This window comes from Stenella coeruleoalba (genome assembly GCF_951394435.1).
Source record: "Stenella coeruleoalba genome assembly, chromosome: 15".
NCBI classification, from domain to species: Eukaryota; Metazoa; Chordata; class Mammalia; order Artiodactyla; family Delphinidae; genus Stenella; species Stenella coeruleoalba.
The window spans coordinates 35,717,610-35,739,991 of record NC_137161.1 but is presented as its reverse complement, the minus strand read 5'-3'; the positions used below and the strand labels follow the sequence as shown (position 1 = coordinate 35,739,991).

At 38.2% G+C, this 22,382-nt stretch overlaps 1 protein-coding gene across 1 annotated transcript in view; it reads right to left on the bottom strand.

Annotated features, from left to right (window-relative positions):
* The window catches only part of PLCB1 (phospholipase C beta 1), a 625,151-nt gene that overhangs the window by 107,141 nt on the left and 495,628 nt on the right, over positions 1-22,382 (bottom strand). Inside the window, exons 8-9 of the mRNA XM_079944642.1 lie at positions 19,622-19,722; positions 17,864-18,030 (exon numbers count right to left, since the gene is read on the bottom strand). Coding sequence (XP_079800768.1) covers positions 17,864-18,030; positions 19,622-19,722 — 268 coding nt within the window. The remainder of the gene's footprint in view (positions 1-17,863; positions 18,031-19,621; positions 19,723-22,382) is intronic.

The following is a 22,382-nucleotide window of genomic DNA, read 5'->3' as shown; positions in this document are numbered from 1 at the left end:
AGCACAGACTATGCCTTCAAAGAGCTCATAATCTAATAGAAAATAAGACCATTCACCCCTTGAACAGCAGGCATGCGCTCCTCCAGAGCAGGATGTGTGTTTCTATCTTTGTCATCCTTGGAATATACCACAATTCTCTGTGCACTGTAGCTGTAAAATCAGCACTTACCTTTGACAATTAGTGATTCAAAAGAGAAAATAAATGGTTTTGAAACTGGGAGATCACTAAAGATGGCATAATTTTGATTCTTTTATCTGATTAGGTCAAATCATATGAAATTATTAATATTTGGTGTTTTTAACCTATGCAAATGACAGTTTCATACATCACAATTTCTAACCACAGCTGTTCCTCAAAGGACAGGCAATAAATGCAAGTGGCTTTAGGGGCCAACAAAAGAAAGTAATGTGACTCCTGGAATAAAGTGTACCCAAGGAAAACTCACAAGTATATGCTCCTTCTAAAGGCATGCAAATGACAGCAATACAATATGGTGTGACCAAGACATACCATCTTTATGGTGCGGGTGGAGGCTGTGTTTGTGTCTGGTATCTTGGGAATAAATATCTCTTGGTGTGATCAGCAACTTTTAAAAGCAATTAAAACAAAACATATGCCAATATGGCATGGATGACAAATTAATTCTAATTTTAGCATGGATTTCCATTATATTGTCTCTAGTGCCTTCCGGGCACGTGTGTTGAGAAAGATTCTGAACCACGCTTGTGAATAATTTTGATGTCGGTCATGGAATGCATGACAGAAAAGTGGGGGTATGCAAGCTATATATTTGTTATTCTCAAACCAGGATATTATAATTTAGTTATGCTCTGCAACGTGCCAAAGAACATGTGTCAAAGTTTTATTTGATTCATTAATGAGAAAATCAGGATGACGACAAACCCATTTCAAAGAAGCCTATGGGATATTGATACATACATATATGTGTGTCAGCAACCTACCCCCCAAACCTATTAAAATATTGCTAAATTGAATATAAACTTGCTTAAAGTCCTATAGGTCAATTAATATAATCTTTGGGTTACCTTCTCTACCTTTACTATTTCCTAGGAGTCAAAGATTTTAACAGAGTTTTTAGCATAGATTAAAATTAGTAAAAACAAGAGTTAGGTGAATCAGTGTTTGTAAGCTTTATTTACAATGAATTGTATCAAATAATTTAAAAATCCCCAGCTGAGGAATTTACCTAACTTTGAATAGGAACAATATATGAGTTTGGAGGACAGTTCAGAATATGATTGTAGACTGCAAGTAGGCAGAGCAACTTTTCAACCCCAAAGCTTGCCTTGCTAACTAAAGGAGCAAATGTGCAAGACTTTGATATATCAAATGACTAGGCAGAGATATGTCAAAGTCAAGAAAAGACAATGAAAAAGTAAAGATCAGGAGTTGGAAGTTTATAAGTTGCAAGGCATCAGCTGAGGGGTCAAGAGTTCATTTGCAAAAATGTAGATGTTTTTGGCATAATGAATTAGCCTAAAAATATAGTTCTGACCAGTAAAGGCTTTTGGACGAAAACAGACCCTTAGAGGATTTTCCTTTGTTGCATGCAACCTACAGCTGGAATACTGTTGTTGCTGTTGACTTAAATGCATCAGTACTTTTCCACCAACCCGTCACTGTTTTTGCGAAACTGCTTAAGATTTTTTTTCAGGTCCACTGAGGTACATAGAAAAATGAAAAGCCTTAAGAACTAAGATGGGGAAAACACTGTTTTTCTAAACCAGTCAATTTAGTAACAGTACAAGAAATGCGGCTTCCATTCCTGCCAGCAGTAATTGATCAGCGACAAACTCTTCAACCATAGGATGAGAAAACTAGATGGGCTCTTATGTCTCTTTCAGCTCTAAAGTTCTATGAATTCAAGTGGTTTAATACACTCTGGATGATTACCAGCTAAATTAAAACAAAATGTCCATATTAGAATGAGATTATGAAACATCAAACCACAATTAAAAGCAATGTGATGATTTTCTGGAATAAAAACAACAGGAAGAAAAGTTAAGTTCAGAAGGATAATACCAGCTGACAAAGGCTAAAAATAAAGTCCCTTCTATATTTTCTTAATAAAAGATTGATATGCTTCCAAGTGGACATGCCACTCATATAAAGACACCTAAAGATCTTTATAAGCATTTATATTATTTGAACCACTTAGAGCCAAAGTAGGAAAAATATAAGTCTCAAGGAATGGAGAAAACACTGCTCTATGAAGCTTTTTCGTTCAAAAGAAGTTCTAGTGTATATTGAAAAAAGAAGGCTGGTGGTCAAATGTGAAAAGATCTGACTTCAATGGGGAGGAACCATCTTCAAAGGGACACGAGAGGAAAGTGGCATGACAAAATGATGGTCCCAATGGCCATTTATATGGCTTGTCATTCTTCAACAATATCTTTGCTGCAGAGAAACTCTCAAATGTCAGGCAGCTGTACACATATACCATGGCCAGGAACTGTACCTCTGCCTCCTTCTGCCTCTCTCCTTCCCCTGGGGTAGATGATGACTGAGGCTCCACTTGTGTCCTCTTGAAAATGTCAGGAAGACAAAAATTTGAAATTTTGTTGTGACAAAATGAGACCTCCCAGGGATGCTTTTAAATCTTGCTGTATATCCAGGGACATAGAGCTGGATGCATTTCATGCTTACAAGTGCATGCCAAGGCCTTTGAATATATACTGGGGAACAAGCTACTCCCTTGCCTTCTTTAAACCTGGGACCATCCTATGGGCCTTGGGAACAATTAATTTATCTTTATATTTTTGGCTGTGTCGGGTCTTAGTTGCAGCACGTGGGATCTTCGTTGAGGCATGCGGGATCTTTTGTTATAGTGCACGGTCTCTTCGTTGTGGTGCAGGGGCTCCTCTCTAGTTGAGGCACACGAGCTCAGTAGTTGTGGCGCGTGGACTTAGTTGCCCTGTGGCACATGGGATCTTAGTTCCCCAATCAGGGATCAAACCCACGTTCCCTGCATTGGAAGGAAGATTCTTTACCACTGGACCACCAGGGAAGTCCCAGGCCTTGGGAACAATTAAGAAGAGGAGGATCTGTGTCCAGAAAAGGGAGCTCTGGAGAACAGAATGGAACAGTCTAAAGAGGTTTATGGACTGGTTCTCCCATTTTCTCAGGTCCTGACCCCTTTTATTAATTGACTTCTTGAAACCTACTTCCAACAGAACTTTCCAGCTTGACCTCATGTTCCAGGCATCTAAGAAAAGATGTTTCAGCTTAAGTCTCTCCAGGAAGAAGACACAGTTATCTAAACCTCTTTGCAATATGTTCAGGCACAACTGTTCTCCCAGTTTCATTTACTTGATGAAGCCTTTCCTAGAGTCTTATGACCTAATCCAATTTAGATTAATCAATTAACATTTTTTTAAATTCTATTCTTTGTTGAATCTCTTTTATTTTTTGTAAACCGCATCTTCCTCCTTCATAGTTAGCTTTTCATTTCAGTGGGAGCACATTTGTCAGTAGCTTCCTGAGAAAGGGTTCCTGAGTGTTAAGTTTTTTGAGCCTTGTACGTCTAAAAATGGCTTTATGACATTTGCATTCTTTATTGCTAGTTTATCTGGGTATAATATTGTAGGTTAAGAAAATTTTCTTTTAGATTTTTGTGAGAAAAGTTGCTTCATTGTCTTTTAGCTTCTAGTGGGCTGTTAAGAGATTTGAAGAATTACTATTTCATCATCCTAAAAACATATGTGGCCTGTGTTTTTATTTTGTCTCTTTGGAAATTTCTAGCATCTTATTAAGTTCCAGTTTCTGGAAACTTCACAATGATGTGCTTTGGTATAGGTTTATTTTTATCCCCTGTGCTGGACACTCTTGAAGTCTTTGTAGTCTGAAAGCTATTATTCTTCTATTTGGAACATTTTCATAAATTATCTTGGGGCTTCCCTGGTGGTGCAGTGGTTGAGAGTCCGCCTGCCGATGCAGGGGACACGGGTTCGTGCCCCGGTCCGGGAAGATCCCACATGCCCCGGAGTGGCTGGGCCCGTGAGCCATGGCCGCTGAGCCTCTGCATCCAGAGCCTGTGCTCTGCAATGGCAGAGGCCACAACAGTGAGAGGCCTGAGTACCGCAAAAAAAAAAAAAAAAAAAAAAAAAAAAAAAAAATTATCTCTATGCTAATTTCTGTTCTCTTTCTTCTGGAATATTATTTGATCAAATTTTACATTTTCATATATTCTCCCTCCAATTTTTCATTTTATTTGTTTGCTCTACTCTCTGGGAGCTTTCCACACCTTATTTCCAACCCTTCTTTGAGTGTTTTGTTTCTGCTACCCTCTATTTAATGTCTAAGAGCCAGTTTATGTTCTTTGACATTTCTTCAAAAAATAGCATTGTTATTTTTTCAGTGGTTCAATGTTTTATTATCTTTCTAAGGATATTAATGATATATGTATATTTAAAATTTTCTTCTCACTACATAGTCATTGTTTTCCTTAAGGTTACTTTTATTTTTGCTTACTTCTACTTTTTAAGTAAGTTTTCCTCATATGTCTAGTGATTTTTAATTGCCTGTTCATATTTCAAATGGGTGGACTAAAAAGCTGATTGGACTATTCAAAGCATCTGTATATCTGAATATGAACATGCAAAGTGTAAGAGTTAATAAGGCCTCATTGTAGAGGGATCAGTCTTTGTCTCTTTGGAGTAAGCCCTAATGTCAATACCTTTAGTTCTTTCTTCTTGAGCCGATCAAGTCCTGAGAGAAGATCTGTTTAATCACTTGCCAGGAAAATAAAGGCCTGGATGCCAGCCTTCCAGAGCCAAATGGGGGAAGGGGCAGAATGTTTACAATCACTTTATCTCTTTGCTTTCAAATACTATCCCTGACTTCACCTGGGATTGTGTTATCCTCAGACCCTCTGCTTTCTTGTCTCCAGAAGGGAAACCTTTAGTTTTCTCCCAGGTGGGAGACTATTCCTTAAACAGCTGTCAACCAACCCTCCTTATTCTAGGCTGTAACTCTAAACCTATGATCAGTTTCCTCAGATGTGTTATAGCTGTAAACCTATAGATCGTTGCCAAAATTGTGTAATTATTGTCTCTTACCCTATTATATCCACCCTTGCCAGATTATGCCTTAAAAAAATACAATGCAATTTTAGTGTGGTTTCAACAGAGAGTTTAATTAGTTGAATACGTCTAGACTATTCATTCTATTTATCCTGATGATCCATGATTTCTCTACTATACCAGACTGCAGAAGTTTGTTGATTAAGTTAAAAAAATCAGATTTCACATGCTTTATCCTTTTGATCCTACTATTTTTAGGTAAAATAAATCAGATGGGAGAAACTGAAGGTCTTCTGCTATAGACCTGCTTTGCCTGGTCAGGGACTTATCGTGGATCTCCTTGGTTGTCTTTCATTCAAATCTTTTTGGTGAGAAGTATGCAGTGACTAATACCTCACCATAGATGGCACTATATGGATAATTTGTCAGTCAAGTTTTCCTTGCTGTGTCTTTTCCCAGGTAGAATGTAGTCAGTCACAGAGGCAGCCAGAGCTCCCAGGTATTTATCAGGCGGGAGTATTTAACAGACAAAATATTTCCTCCCTTATACTTTCCAAGACCCTCTCACTCTTCTCCAATACAGGCAGCAACACAGCATTCTAATTTTGTCTCAGGGAATGGAGGGATGGAAGAGAAGGGAGAACTTAAGAGTACCTTTTCGGCTTGGTTCTGAGGGCACTCTTCTACAAAGGCTTCCTTGTCCCCAAGCCTAGGGGAAGTCCCAAGTCCTGAAGAGAGAAGCCTGTGGCTCCTTTCTAGGAGATGGTCTAGAAAGTTCCAAGCCCTGGTGTTCCCCAGTGGCTGGAACAGAAGGAGAGTTTTATCTTTACTCTCTCCCTCTGCCTAGTCCCTGGCAGAAGCACTAATCAGACAGTATTAAATGTCTAAAGCCATCAAAATAGAAATAGGGGACTAAGATAATTCACAACAGAACAAATCAATCCTTAAACAACGAAAGAGCTGATTGTCCTTCATGACACTGAAATGACAAGTTACCCGCCCTGTCAATACTTTCTCCTTCTAACATCTTTGCTCAGCAATGCTAGAATTTCTTTTGAAATTCACAAGTAAGAAGTTTATCTGAAATAAATCCATAGCCCTCACCTTCTACCTAGAAGCTTATGAAAGTGACTTTCAATAAGGTTGTGTAACAAAAGCTGATGCTCCTTATTGCACAGATGAGCCTGATGGCAAGTCCTCAGCACCAGACTCTCACATGACGCTTTACATGGGCTCTGTGACCAGGAAAGGGAAAAGGACAGCAGGGCATGGTCACAAGCTAATCTCTAAACAGAATTCATGGCGCATTACTAAAGTGACTAGAAAGTTTTAAAGTCAGGCTCTTTCCTGTTCAGTGTGTGTTTTTTACTGGGATGGTTACCTTGGAAATGACCTCATCATGGCATCAAAGCACCAACATGGAACTGCTACCTCGTTCGTCCTAAAAGCAGATGTAAGGTAACAGTGGCGAAGTGCTAAAGTGAAAAATAATTCTGTGGAGAGTCAAAGAAAGAAAATGTGGCTGGCTGTGTCTACAAACACACTACTTTAAAAAAAAAAAAAGAATGGATTCTGACTTGAAAGGAAGTATATTTATACATGTGCAAGCAGGATGGTAAAGGAAGAGAGAGCCAGCCTTTGAAGAGCTTCATGAATTTAGTCTATCTCCCATATGTTATTTTATAAACCTTTATATACTATTTACTATATGCAAATATTAACTCATTCTATCCTCATAATAACTCTATGAAGTGGGTACTACTTTTATGCTTATTTTATGGGTGAGAAACTCAAGTAGCTTGCCCAAGATCACATGGCTTACAAGTGGATAAAATGGGATTTGAACCCAAAGTCAGGCTTTGTGTTCCATGCCATTAACTACTATGCTATCCTGCTGTACAGCACATAATCTAGTACTAGGAGAAGGTAAATCATAATCTTCATCATCATCACCATCATCATCATCATAACAGGAAGAGCTAGCAGTACCTGAGCATTGACCATGTGGCAGGCACAGAAATCCTATAAGAGAGGTACTTTTTACTTCCCATTTTCAGATGAGCAACCTGAGGCTTAGAGAGGTAAGCAACTTTTCTAAGGTCACAGGGGGTACTCAGTGTGAGAGCTGGATCTGGAGGTGGTGCCAGGGCAACGGGAAGGCAGATGGTGGTGAGTGCGACCGATGATGTTTATCCACATAACTTTCCCAGCACTGGCCTGGATGAGGAACAAGGATGATGAAAGGAGAGGATCCTGCCTCTGTAGCCGTTGGCTTCAATTGAGGCAATGTGGATTAGTCCTAAAAATAGCCCTGAATGTGACCAAGGAAGAGCTTTTTCCCATGATTTACTTATCTCTTTAAAACGTGTGACTTTAATCTTTTTGTTAAAAGAAGCTGGACTCAGGCAGGACAAATGACCCATCTAGTAGAGGCGTGAGGATTAGCTCTTTGATTTGGATTTGTCTATCAAGATCTAAAATTCTTTTCCAGACTCAATTTACATTCTAATCTCCACAAGTAATTCAAAGGCACCCTCTAACATTTTTATTCTCCAATCCATGAGTCTAACTTGTAGGAAGAAAAATAAAATACAACGAAAAAAATGTGTTATGCCAATGTGAGGACAACAGAAATGCTAAACAGAAAATATGACATTGTTTTGTGGGTTTTGCAAAAAAAAAAAAAAAAAAATGCAGGTTACCTTTTAAAAGGAATAGCCAAACACATGCAAATAACATCTTTCAAAGCCTGGAAGCACAGAGAAATCTTGACAAATTATGCCTTGGAAGACAGATGGCCTATAAATCCTTACAGAATCATCACACAGTTAGGATGGGCAAACTGAACAATGTGCCTGCCAGATAGCATGGCCACCAGCCTCACTTTGCTGAGCCAAATGCCAATTAGGCAGGATCTGGCACTCACATGTTTGGATGTCACTGGGATTAGGCGGTTGAGAATCCATTCATCACCATTCAATCCTCAGTCCTAATGTAATGATACCAGGGCATGTTGGAAAGCTACTGGTCCAATGGCTTAGCACCTCCTAAAATCACTTCCAAGCACAGCTCTGAGAAGGTATTTCCCTGGCTCACATTTATTCCTGGTGCTTTGACCCTTATGTGAGTTCTGCTAGACAGTAAGTGCAGATGGCTCTCATATCCCAGGGCTCACCAAAATCTATTTGCCTGCTTACAGAAATAATCTATAAAATGTTCCCTTTTCAATTCTCTTTGCTTGGGCACAGACTTTCCTATTATATTTGCCAGTTAACTGTGTTTTTGTATAGTGTATGAACTTTGCTGGTTTCTTTGCCTATTTTATCCATTTCTTCTCAATCCTGGAGTTAGTATATTCTATACATGTTCTCAGGCATTATTATGTTATCTTAGGCTGAAAAGTGTCATGCATTCTTATTCCATCTTGATTGCAAAGCTGTTCAATTACCATAATTATGTACAAATACAAGTCCAAGATATCGTGTAATAATCTCTACTAAATGAATACGTGCTCTTCTCAAAAGCCTTTGCAGATCAACCCCACGACCCAGCTGTCCTGGCTTTTTGTGGCCCTGTAGTTCTCCCTGCATTCAGCTGAACTTGTTCATGTGGTTTTGTGTGAAAGTTCTTAATAATAGCACCTAACTTTGATTTAGCACTTTCCCTTTTTCAAAGTATTCTCACATCTGCAATTTATTTACATCACACTGTTCTGTTTGGTAGGTAAGACAGCATTTTATTATTTAACAGGACAGATAAACTTTGACCCAGTGAGATTAAACAGTCCTTTTAAGTTGACATGGCTAGATAAAAACAGAATCCAGATTGGTACCCTACTCTCTTAAACATGGGCTTGGAGTCTTTTTCACTAGATGTATGTAACGGCTGATTGATCATTTAGGGCTAGAGGTTCTCAGAGGGTAGGGAACAAGTCTGTCGCATTTTATTAGTGCACCATCACATTGTTCCATGAGAGGAGACCCTTCACAATGGTTCTTGACCATAACACAAAGGAGAGAAAAATGTTCTAGATCCTTAACGAGAATATCATGTTCCTTGGGTAAGATGGACATTAGTTTTGCCCAGGACTGAGAGATGATGCAACATTTAATGGTTGCCTACCGTTCCTCATTCTCACCTCCTAAATTGCCCTACTGGTGCTACCTGGAATCACCTTTCAAATAAACTCTTTATATTTGGATTCTTCTCCCAGGGTCACTGCTGGGGGAAGCTAAACAAAGGCAAGTAGTGTAAGCAGATAGGTTAGGGAGAGTCCCTGGAAAAAGAGAACCAGGCATGGCTTTCTTGACATAAGAGAACCCATTTTGGTCTAAGCCATTTAGTGATCTAAGACTGGCCACAATGCCCCTTGAACAGGTCTCAGGAATCAACGATATTAAGGGAACAAAGGAATGCAGGAACAAAGAAAAGGCAGTCAAAGAGTAGTGCAATGATAAAGCGGAGTCCTAGTTCCTCCTCAAGGGATATACATAATAATAATGTATCTTTGAGTTCTGCAGGAACTAAGGCCCCCTCTCAGGTGGAAGATGGAATTGTGATGTTGACCCTCCTGACTTCAATCAATTAAAGCTTGGACTCTCTCGATTTTTGCCTCAATTTTATGCTGAATTCTCACCTGCTCTAGCCTCTTCATGAATATGCAAGTACTCTTAGCTTAAAACTTCCCCAATTTTGCTGTTAGGGGAGACACTGCTTTAGAAAAGATCCCCGACGTTCTCCTTATTTGCTGCAAGTAATAATCCTTCCTTCTCCCGATCTTTGGCTTGGGTGTGTCTATTGGCTCAATACCCACCAAGAGGCGAACCCAGTTTTTAGGTAACAGTAACAACATTAATAAGAAGCATTTTGGACTCCTTTCCTACACGTAAGGTAGGGTGTTAGGTGAGAAATTTAATTTTTTCAAACATCCTCAGTTAAGTCTTCCTCTTAAAATCGTGCCATCCCTACTCTGCAGGTAATTTTGCTTTTGCAACTGGAGTCCTACAGACTGCAGTGGTTCACACAGGGCTCCTAGAATCTCTATAATGAATGAATGAAATTATTGGTCATTCTCAGCTTCCCGACATTTCACCCATTGCCACGGTGCATTTTTCAGCTTTCCTGTGAAGTGTTAGGTTAGACAGTCTACCCCTCACCTCATCTGGCTTCCTTGTGGTCACCATATGTTTTGCATGGAGTTGATTCTCTCTGCATTCAATCAGCTTCCTTCCCGCTTATTTGGTGTAAAATCAACTATCAACAAAACTCAGCTCTGGGAAAAGCAGATGTTGGGGTCCAATGCCTTGGCTTCCTGGCTTTTCTGCAGCACAGTGCAAGCTGCTAAGCCGCTCCTTCTAACTGAGCCATAGCCTGCCCCCGACCCCTGCTGGCAAGGGAAAAGGTGTAACAGTCAGTGATTATTAATGCTTTGTTCTGATGGGAGGTTACCTCTAGGAGAAAATAGCCATTATCTGCTTTGTCCCATTAGTTCTCACCCACAACGGCAAGGCATCTTGGGAAGGTATAGTCTGATGAGGGAAAGAAGTTTTAAAAACACTCAACAGACTGGGGTGGATTATGCTACCAAGTTCACTCCTGCACCTCTTTAAAACTTGCATTTGTTTTTGTCTTTATATATATATATATATATATATATATATATATATATATATATATATATATATGTTTTTTTTTTTTTTTTTTTTCCTGACTGGTTGTTTTCTGAACAAAAGCCATTTCAGCTTTGAATGGACATGGTTGTGGCTTTCTGGTTAGAGCTGTAATTCTGAGTGGACACTGAGGTCACAGAAAGAAAGGATGCAACAGAAAAAAACCAGGACTCCTGGGCCAGGCATTTGTTTTCCTCAAGCCCAGTTCCTCCCTCCTGGGAAAGGAGGAAATGCAATCAAGAAAGGAAATTCAAGGAAGTTATCAAGCCAACTGATGAACAGTGAATTCATAATGGCTATCTTTTTTTTTTTTTTTTTTTTTGCGGTACGCGGGCCTCTCACTGTTGTGGCCTCTCCCATTGCGGAGCACAGGCTCTGGACGCGCAGGCTCAGCGGCCATGGCTCACGGGCCCAGCCGCTCCACCGCATGTGGGATCTTCCCGGACCGGGGCACAAACCCGTGTCCCCTGCATCGGCAGGTGGACTCTCAACCACTGTGCCACCAGGGAAGCCCCATAATGGCTCTCTTGAAAATAATTTTTTTTCATTTTTGCCAGTCTCAAATACTTCAGAGAAGTCTATGAATAAACAAAACACAGAGTTAAGAGGAGCTTGGAATATACTCACAGATGCTAATGTCATTCTTCTAATACTAGAGTAGCTTTTTGGCAGCTTTCTTAGTGTAGTAACTTAAGATATGAAAAGAACTGGCTACATCATACAGCTTTCATCTGTCTTTGTCTTTTGGGAAGAAAATCTATCTCATTTGAGGTGCCTCTGTTCACTCATTTCTGTTCTTTTATTTCTTTTATTGCTACACAGGTCATCTATACAAAAATATTTAAACAGATGCCACCTTAATGGTGAGGCAGATCATTAGGCCAGTGAATATCTCCTTCAGATGTGTGGTTTTTAAACTGAGCATCTCGAATCTCCTGGGGTTTGGGCAGAAGTGCCTGCAGAGAATGGGATGGAACAGGAGAATAAACGGGAGTAGGGCAGCCATCACCAGCTACAATGCAGGCTCTGCTCATTCAACCAAAACAGTGCTTCTAACGGTTCTTCCTACACATTGACCAATCCAATGAGACATTGTGAGAAGAAACAAACACAAATAAAAGGATGCTATGTCAAGGACAGTCTGAAAACCACTGCTGTGGATGCAAACTGCTAACTTCTAAAGAGTTGACATTGCATTTTTTGAGCAAGGCCTAATGGAGGGCTCCACGTGGGAATCTGGAGTGGTGCAAAGAACTGGGACACAGAAAATATAGTCCTACTCTCAACATTGTCACTTAGCTGCCTCTTCTATGACCTGAGAGTTGGGACTAAATGGCTAAGTCCCTTGTAGACAGGAGATCCTGTGATTTTGAGGCTACCAGCCAGGACTTCAGGAATGGTAACAGCTAAGATAACGTGTGACATGTTGGAAGGGATGAGCCATGGGCACAGCCCTTCCATTTTTTTTTTTTTTTTTCTCTCAATGCTCAGTTACTCTGACCTTACCCATCTTTCACTTTAGATTCTCTTAAGGCCATTTATTGAGAAATGCTTGTCTTAGTTTTGGTTCTTCTAAAAGTGGGCTTTGAGATAAGGATTTGAGTGCAAGCAGCTTATTTGGGAGATAACCCAGGAACTAACAGTAGGGGAGTGGAGAAAAGAGAAGGGAAGAAAAGGCAGCAAATAAAGGGAACCTTATCAAGCAGGTTGCAGTTGTGGGAAACGGGCTCATTCATACATGGGAACTCTGGGAGAATGTGAAGAACACGTATCAGAAATGTCCCACACAAGAGGCAAGGAAAAGCGGTACTACCACCTGACTGAAAATTACTCCTGGGGCCATGAAGTCCTGGAAACTTGTAAGCTGGCTGTGGTTGGGCCGAGAGAAAGTCCCAGAGATTTGCAGAAGATGCTGTTGACTGTGTTGGAACCATGTATGCCGAGGGATACAGGATAAGCACTGATGTTTGCTAGAACTGGTATCATCCCATTTTACAGATGAGGAACCTGAAGTTCAAGCAAGTCAAGTCACTTGCCTGAGGTTAACTGGCTTAACCATAACACAGTGCCAGTCTCTTTCCTTAATTACGGCATGTTTGATGTCTCAAGAATGCATAATACACATTAATAAAAATAATCATTATTTTTTATAACTTCTACCTAGTAAAGGGAAATGGTGTTGGGAAAATAATGATTTTAAAAACTCTGTTAGGAAAATTAAGTGATAAAGTAAATAGTAAGATTCCAGTGTAAATCTTTACATTTTAAATTATAATTATAATTCCATTTTAATAAAAATGTAGATAAAATATTGATGAGTCAGAAACGAACATTTGTGCACAGATATGACTCACCATATTTTTTCAGGTTTCATCACCAAATGAGTCTAATTTTTTATTAATTGCAATAAGTAAAATAAGCCTGTTAGCCAAGAGACAGCAGCATTCAGAAATGCCTCTGCCCAGTGCTCTGAATCTCACTTCTAGACTCATAAATAATTTGGCACAAATGCCAATTCTCATTTTTCATTAGTTCAGGTCAACAAGGGTTCAATAGCCAACAATTAATACATGCAACCTTCTTATCATAAGAAACTTACTTAATTCTCCCAGAAATTCTCTCAGAATATTTTCAAAGATCAGAATACTAGGGGGTGGAACTGGTCAAAGAGATTAAATGGCTTCCTAAGGTAAGGTAAACAGAGATGATGGATTGTTGATTTGTGACCAGTTTTAGTGGGATCTGCTGTTTTTATCTGCCTGGTGACTAGTCCTCCTCTTTCTAGGTACACACCCCAGGTGAATTTCAGGGAACCACCTCTCTCCCACTGTCAGTCCACATGGTTCAGGTAGCTGACTCCTTATTGGCTCTAGGGAGAGTCATGTGACCAAAGTCTGTCCAATTGGTACATTCCATCCTCCAGGCCACAATGATCCTAATTCAGGAGTGGTCCTGGGTGGCTTAAGCCATGTTCTGGTTTCTGGTATTTTGATGGAACTATGAGATTGGTAGGCCTGGAGCTGCTGTTGGCTTTCTTGTCACTTCAGAAGAGTCTGCCCAAGAATTACAGCCAGTGCAGAGAACATGATGGGAGATGACAGGTCTTGATGACATCATTTGAGCCCCTGGATGTAGTCATGCCTGAAGTCATTAACACCCTCACTTTTTGCTTATATGTACCTGTCAGTTCCTTTCTGTGCTTCAGTCTGAGTTAAGTTTGTCATTTTTCAACTGAAGGAGTTCCACCTAATACTACAGGTTGCAAGTTTCCAAGTCCAGTGCTCTCTCTAGCACACTCTGGGTGCTTCTGGTTGTTGATAATAATGACACAGTATAGTTCACTTGCATAAAAATTTTAAAATAAAACAATATTAAAAATACAATAGGGTTATTTCTAGTATGCAAATCATTGTTAGCTTAGGTCTATTTGGAGCAAATATGCTAGCTATACCTGAACTTCTATTTGCTTTGCTTAAAAACAAATTGTTCTGCTATTATTAATTTTGAGTTCCACTATTAAACTATTAACTCATGGAGTACTGATCAAATACTAAAAGTTTTAGTTTCATCTTAATTGCAACAAAGCAGGGAAGCTTTTTATACCACACTGTACAAAAAATTAAGAGGAAGAACTGCTGATAAAAAAGAAACGTAGCTTGAAACATCTGCTAATATTAGATCTGTTATATTAATTCAATTGCTTAACAAATACTCATGAACACCTGCTCTTCACAGAAGAATAAACATGAACAAACTTAACTCTTTTCTTTCAGTTTGGCAGTTTAAGCATAATTTGGCCTTCTTTTACGACAAAGCTGCTGAATCTAGAGGTCTGCAGCCTGTTACCTAAGGCACCAATAAGTATTTCATTTTTCATGCTAATTTTACTCAATGCCTTTCTTCTAAAGAGTTTAAATTATAAACAAAATAACTCTAAGAGACATGAGTCTTCAAACTGACATTCATGACCCTTTTGTTTGGAAAAGGCAGGAGTCATTGTGTAGCCCTGCATTAAGTAGAGTTAGGCCTACAGTGCAAACAGCATGGTAAGGAAGAAACATTTGCTGACTTGGGGCCACAGCATTTTTCAGTGTGTGATTTTAAATTGTAAAAATAAACCTAACTCCCTTGAGAATAGTATCTTCTGCAGCAAGATTCCAACTCTGTGAAACCCAAACGTGAACATTTGGCCTTAGACTGCACAGAAACCTTCTCATTATTTATAACCAATACATACATCTACAGAAACAGAAATTCCGGCGTGGAATGTGGGTAACATCCTCATGACAGGTGGCCAACAGAGCATCACTGTTGGTCAGCTCTTCTGGGTTTTCACTTCACACTTACACTCGGCTTTAGCCATTAGGCTTTTAGCCACACTGAAAATTTTTCATTAATTTAAGATTACCTTTTATGTCAAAATTATACCAAATGCTATAAAAACTAAACATTAGCATATGTCAATTTTGTGTATTGTTTATTTGTTTAACACCTACTTTAAAATATGTTTCTTATATCAGATAGTATATATATATTTATGCTATTATATATGGATTTTCTGTATGTATCTTATTCCCATGATTTTATATCAAATATAGGCAATATGGAAGTCTCTGATAAATGAAACTGAGTTTGTGGTCAATTTAATTAATGGTTGGGCACATTTGAAGAACTAGTAAAAATGTACAGTGCTGCAGAAAAAAATGATAATGTAATATTAAACTTCCCTACTTATTTTCTTATGTGTTTATTGATTAAAACATATTAACTAGTTGACTGAAAGTTAAAAACTCTGCTTTCCTGAAGAGCATCTTGGTATGAGATCTTGGGTAAGTCATTTGACCTCAAAGCTTTGGTTTGCTTCTTTGTAAAACGATAATGCACATTTTGAAAGTCACATGATAAGTGAGAGCTAATTTCCTTGCAGCAGTCATCACTGAAGCCATATAATAAATACTTTCTTAAATTGTACTTTGTTGCATATAAAAAGGAGTTCCTGTAAAGATCTTAAAGTCAAACATCAGATATTATAAACTGCAAAGTCAAGTAAAAAATGATTTTCATCCTTGGAAAAAATATTTCAAACTTTTGATTACTAAAGAATTGAGGTCTAACTCAACAATTTCTTATTCCTACAAATAAAGATTTCAAAATTGTTATCCTTTTGACTGTGAAACAACAATTGCTAGAATAAAACAATCTTCTCTAATCTTCTTTGTTCACATAAACAGAGCCAAGGCAGCAAACAAAATGACTTGGTGTGAGACATCTCAAGTTCATCTTCCTATTGGAGTTTTGGGATTGAGAAATGAATACTGTGATTTTAAAAAATCACATCAGTGCTGACAGAGAGGCCTCATGATCAATATCATATTAAGTTGTAGAAAAATAAATCAAGTTGCTATTTTTTAAATATATCTGAATTTTACATGTCTGCATGATTATGGAATTCACACCTAGTACAGCTATAAGATGGAACTAAATACTCATGCAAATGTTAAGAGATATAGTCTTAATTCCATTAGAATCAAAATCAGTTCTTCCAGGATGATAGAGTTTTACAATAACCTATTGTAGTATTTTCCTTTGTATCCTCTACTTTTTCCAAGTCATCAGAGTATGATGTATGGGGGCATCACGCACTAGATGAAGCCTGGACCACCAGCAAAGTGGTATGAAGGAAGGAGAAAAGGGCAAAGTTTAGGTTCTGAAGTGTCTCATTGGTTTCACAAAAGCTTTTTGTTTTCCTGGTGTCATGGGCTAACTGCTTTTAGAAGTCTTGTCAGAATTGTTAAAACACTGTGTTAGTTATTTTTGACGAAGTTTGGATTTCAGAAGGGAACTGTCAAGCTATCTGTGAGAAACCTCCAAGGAGTTCTTCTGGTTTAATGAAAGGAGAAATCCCATCTCTGTGACACCAGGGAAGAAAGAGAGTCAGATCTGAGGGGGTTGGAGGGGCAGGCCTGGCAACGCCGACATGTACTATTGGGTCAGTTGTTTCCTTTGACCTCCGCAACAGTAAGAATGATGACAACAACAAAGGCAAAGTGCCTGATGAAGAAACTAAGACTAAAACTAAAATATGTAAAATGATAAAACTAAAAACTAAAATAATTCATCTATAAATTCCCAACTAATAACATGTAAGATAGAATTAGTGATAAGATTTTACTTTGATATTTAATAAATACTCTCATTTTTCATTTAGAGGATAGTTTTAAGATAACCATCTTATTAATGACCACAAGCTTGCCAGAGCTATTTGTTACTTATAAATTACTTGCATATTAACATGCAATTTATTTCTTAATTATTGGTTAATTGCACTTTATTTTCCTCCCTATGGAATATCTAGTCAATTTACAACAACATCAATAATAACACACTAATATTCTCAGTGAAGGAATTTCAATCCAGATGAGACTTGGTCTTAGTGGTAAAGGATGATCCAGTTTAGAGACCATGATGCCACATATAGTTGAAAACTCCTGGCAACTGAATTTTCATGATCTTATTTTGGCAAATCATTTCTCCAGAATCAAAAATATAAATTTCTCAATAACTTTCAGGCATCTTAGTGTTGTCTTTCTGATACCAGTTTTGTTTTTTTTTTCCTACAAACACTAATTTTTTTTTTAACACAGAAGACCAAAGTTTAAAATATCTTTTCAAGTGGAAAAATACATCAGTAGTGTAAACTATAAACTACTATAAGATAAGGGTCTAATGGACTGAATATTCAATTTTAGAGATTTAGAAAAACCTATGGGTCATGTCACAGAGCTAGAAACAGACCCAAAAGGGCAACATTTAAGATAATGAATTTCCTGTCTGAAAAAAAGATGCCTTCAGTCACTGGGAAAATTTAAAACAAAACAAATGATTAGACATTTAAAAAACAATGTTACACACACATACACACACACACACACACACACACACACATATACATAACAACAACAAAAACATCACATACCAAACTCTAAAAAAATCTTCTGATTAAACCACCAGTGATTTAAGTCAGAAAGAAAAGCAGGCATATAAATGTGGGAAACCCTCCTGAATAATCCTTGATGTCCATGACTACCAAGAGTGGCCCACTCACAATTAGAACTTGAGCTTTGCTCTGGTGTGGGAAAAAGTGGACTGACCTTTTCTGGCAAGACTGTTGTTGGGTTCATACTTCTCAATCAACACCTGGACTTGCTCTTGCTTTAAAGGTGGGTAAAGAATTTCATTTAGCCTGGGATCTCGCTGCTTGAGGTTGATAAAATCCATCATCTGATCAACTGTAAGGTATGGTTTGCTTTTGGCACCACTAAAAACAATTAAAAACAAGGAAATTAGAAGGTTTTTCCACCAAGTCTCATTCATATATTTGCATTTAGCTATATGGAAACAAACTCCTGCCATACCTGGCAAGAGCATGCTATACTGGAATTCCTATCTTGCCCTAAAAACATTGTGTTGCTCCATCACAACCTTTTGCAATCACTGCCACCAAATCCCAATGCCCTTGAACTATACCAGATGCATAAGAAAACCACAATAGGGAAATACTGTATCTTGTGTGTGAAGATGTACCACTCTAAATGGAACACAGAGTATGGGTTGTTTTTTGATTATGATGCTTAACTTCTGGTTTAGTCATCAAATTCTCATATCCCGCTTAATCATCTAAAGATGTATTTATTTCTCATTATTAAAAATACCCAATATGTTTGGGCACATTTTTCTTTTCATTAAAATTATGCTTCAGCAAGAGTCTATAACTCTGCAATATAGTGTGATTCAAACTTCCCATTTCAATCCAGTTGACAACCCAAAGACAAGTTCAATAGTACAGATATTGCAGATGTTCAATCAATAGTCGATGGCAATGAACATGACAAAGTGAGTACATCTGATATCATTCTCAGCAGTGCTGTTTGCTTGTTTTTCATATAAAGAAATCTTTATTTAGTCTGTCAGTTTTGGATTGATCTGTCACCACATAGATTTCGGTATATCAAGAAAGGTATTGATAAATTGCTACTTCCCCATATTTGCCTTGGTGTTTTGATGTGTTTTTCTTTTTTTTTTCCATTCATTTTTAAAAACGTAATGCTTATATGATTTCTAACATAAAAGCAAGATAATTTTCACCTACTAAGGTTCTTAGTAATCCAAACTTCTCATTTCATTAATGTGATGCAAAGAGGTAATATGACAGGTTCCCAGGTCAGCATTCTTTCTACAACAGTCTATCTCCACAAAGTAAGCCTAGATGCTTCTCTGTTCTAGCCATAATCTTCAAACTACACAGAGCCCCCTGAGAATTCTAAAACACAGACACCCTGCAACAAATCATAGCCAACTTCACTCATTAAAAGTGGTGGTTGAGGGCTTCCCTGGTAGCGTAGTGGTTAAGAATCTGCCTGCCAATGCAGGGGACACGGGTTCGATCCCACATGCCGTGGAACAATTAAGCCCGTGTGCTACAAATACTGAGCCTGCCCTCTAGAGCCCATAAACCACAACTACTGAGGCTGCGTGCCACAGCTACTGAAGCCCACGCGCCTAGAGCCTGTGCTCTGCAACAAGAGAAGCCACCGCAATGAGAAGCCTGCGCACCTCAACGAAGAGTAGCCGCTGCTCGCTGCAACTAGAGAAAGCCTGTGCACAGCAATGAAGACCCAATGCAGGCAAAAATAAAAACAAATAAATTAATTAATTAAAAAAAAAGTGGTTGAACATCAGGGGTAGGAATGCGTGATTGTCTCCATCAAATTACACAAAATCACTGCTATTATTTATCGTGTACAAACAGGTTCTGCCATCTCCCTCTACTGCTCAAAATCCTGCCCTAGCTAGCACCCTGAGTACCATCGCCAAGGCAGAACAAAATGAGTTAAAATGTGTTCCCTTACAATTCAGAAAAGATGTTATCAATTTCAGGTCGAGGACAAAGGTTGTTCAGGAAAACTCTGTACACTTCTGGAGTGAAATCTTCTTGAGGTATCAAATCATTCTGGGGAATAAAACAAGAGGGTCAGTAAATGGTCTTTTTCTTTGTTATCTTTCATCCTCCCAGTTTTGTCTCTCTCTCTCTCTTCCCTCCCTCCCTCCTTCCTCTTTTCTTTCTTTTATTGGGTTGGCCAAAAAGTTCGTTCGGGGTTTTTCCATAAGATCACTAGGAGGCCAGGGTGAACATTCAGAAAACATCTATGAGGCCAGTGGTGGAGTTCACTTGAACACTGGCTTTGAGGTATCAAAAGACTTATTTTCTGTTTTTTCATTATATTTTAAGCTTAAGAGTTTTCTCCTTCTAAAGGGATGTTAAGGCAATTTCTGAAGTACATTCAATAAATAAGGTTATGGCTGAGTAATATTCCATTGTATATGTGTCACATCTTCTTTATCCATTCATCCAACGATGGGCACTTAGGTTGGAATATTACTCAGCCATAAAAAGAAAAGAAATTGAGCTATTTGTAATGAGGTGGATAGACCTAGAGTTTGTCATACAGAGTGAAGTAAGTCAGAAAGAGAAAGACAAATACCGTATGCTAACACATATATATATGGAATTTAAGAAAAAAAATGTCATGAAGAACCTAGGGGTAAGACAGGAATAAAGACACAGACCTACTGGAGAACGGACTCGAGGATATGGGGAGGGGGAAGGGTGAGCTGTGACAGGGCGAGAGAGAGGCATGGACATATATACACTAACAAACGTAAGGTAGATAGCTAGTGGGAAGCAGCCGCATGGCACAGGGATATCGGCTTGGTGCTTTGTGACCGCCTGGAGGGGTGGGATAGGGAGGGTGGGAGGGAGGGAGACACAAGAGGGAAGAGATATGGGAACATATGTATATGTATAACTGATTCACTTTGTTATAAAGCAGAAACTAACACGCCATTGTAAAGCAGTTATACCCCAATAAAGATGTTAAAAATAAATAAATAAATAAGGTTAGATCTAGAGAAAACAGGGTCTGTTCAGCAGATTTTTTTTTTTTTTTAGGTTGCTGTTTTTGGTGACTTTAATCTCATTTTTAATTGTGATAAAATATACAGAAAATAAATATAGCATTTCACCATTTTTAAGTGTACAGATCAGTGGCATGAAGCACATTCACATTGTTTACGTGATGTTTAGCAGACTTTTGAATGAATGTATTTTTTTTTAAAGTAAAGAACCTGTAGAAAGACATTTTCAAAATGAAAAGATAAAATCCCAATTTTGTGTCTTTTTTTCAAACAACGTTCTTTCTGGTTTAAGTAATCTGATAAGTTGCAAAACACTTTTCATAAGTAGGACATCGGTCATTATTTCTCACTGATTCCTCTTGTTTCCTATTGTTTGGAAAGCAAGTCATTGATATAAAAAGTGACTTCTATGACTTATTTTTCTGTTTAGTCGGGCTGCCATGGAAACCGGAAGCATGTATTCAAGCCTTTGTTAACAGGAAGGACATTCTTCATGTCGTTTTTCCTTTTTCAGGTATGTGTTTATATGATTATTTTCAAGTGCTTAAACCAAAGAAAACACCCTTCCTTTTACCGTATTCTTATTTTTGGAAATGTACCTTTACAGAAATATCTAAAAATTATTGTCTGAATTATGGTCTGAGACTACACTGCTTGTTAACAGATAAGAAAACTTAGCTCACCACTTGGCAAACAGCAGGAGTCCCATATTTGAGAAATGAACGAATAAAATAATATTTTCTTTACTAAATCAATTTATAGGGCAGAAAAAAAAATCCATTTTGCAAAACAGCATTTTGAGACAACCAAACAACACATGTGTCATTTATATATAGCAAGATGCATTACACCATTAAGTTCAGTTACCTGGACACCAACTCTGAAATCATGAGCACAAGTGGCCAATTCCTAGAACAATGGGAAATTCCCATAAATTGTTTCATGGTGTTTTGCCACTCAAAAGATGGGGACAAGTATAACCTATAAACAGGTTTCCAAAATTCCATTTAATTTATTGATACAAAATGAAAGAAAACCTTTTGGCTGGACAATGCACACTTTTTTTAGTGCCACCCTCTCTCGGAGTTAGACTCCCATGTCTCTTTTAAGTAGTTTTTAAAATAGCCAGAAATGAGCCTCTCTCCTACTCTTTGGCTGAGAGATACAGGGAAGAGAGATTTTAAAACAAATCTCAAGGAAATACTCAGTGGCTCTGTCGGCCAACTCAAGCATCAGACTTTATTGGATTTGATGAACCCCAAATTTGTTCTCCCACTCTCCTTACTGTTTAGTTACTATTTAGAGCTCACTCTACCTCCCCCTCCCCTCAGCATACAAATAAACAGATTTTGTCTAAGGATATCAATCATTGTTTTCCTTTTCTTACTGACTTCTTTTTTTTTCTCCCTTCTTGTCTTAGCTTAAAATCTCTTCCTCTGAGACCAGGTTTTGTCTTCCATTCTGTGCTACCATCACACCACACTTATCTCATATTGCAGTACTTATTTAACTGTTTTGTACTCCCAGCTGTACAGTTCTCTGTATTACTTGCTAACCTGCAGATCAACACAAGCTAGGACTTGTGTGTTGCTTGTTAACTGCTCAATCTGTAACATATAGCAGGTCCACAATAAATATTTACTAAATGAATGAGTGTAAGTTATGACAAAAGTGGAAGTTGACAGCAAGTATGCT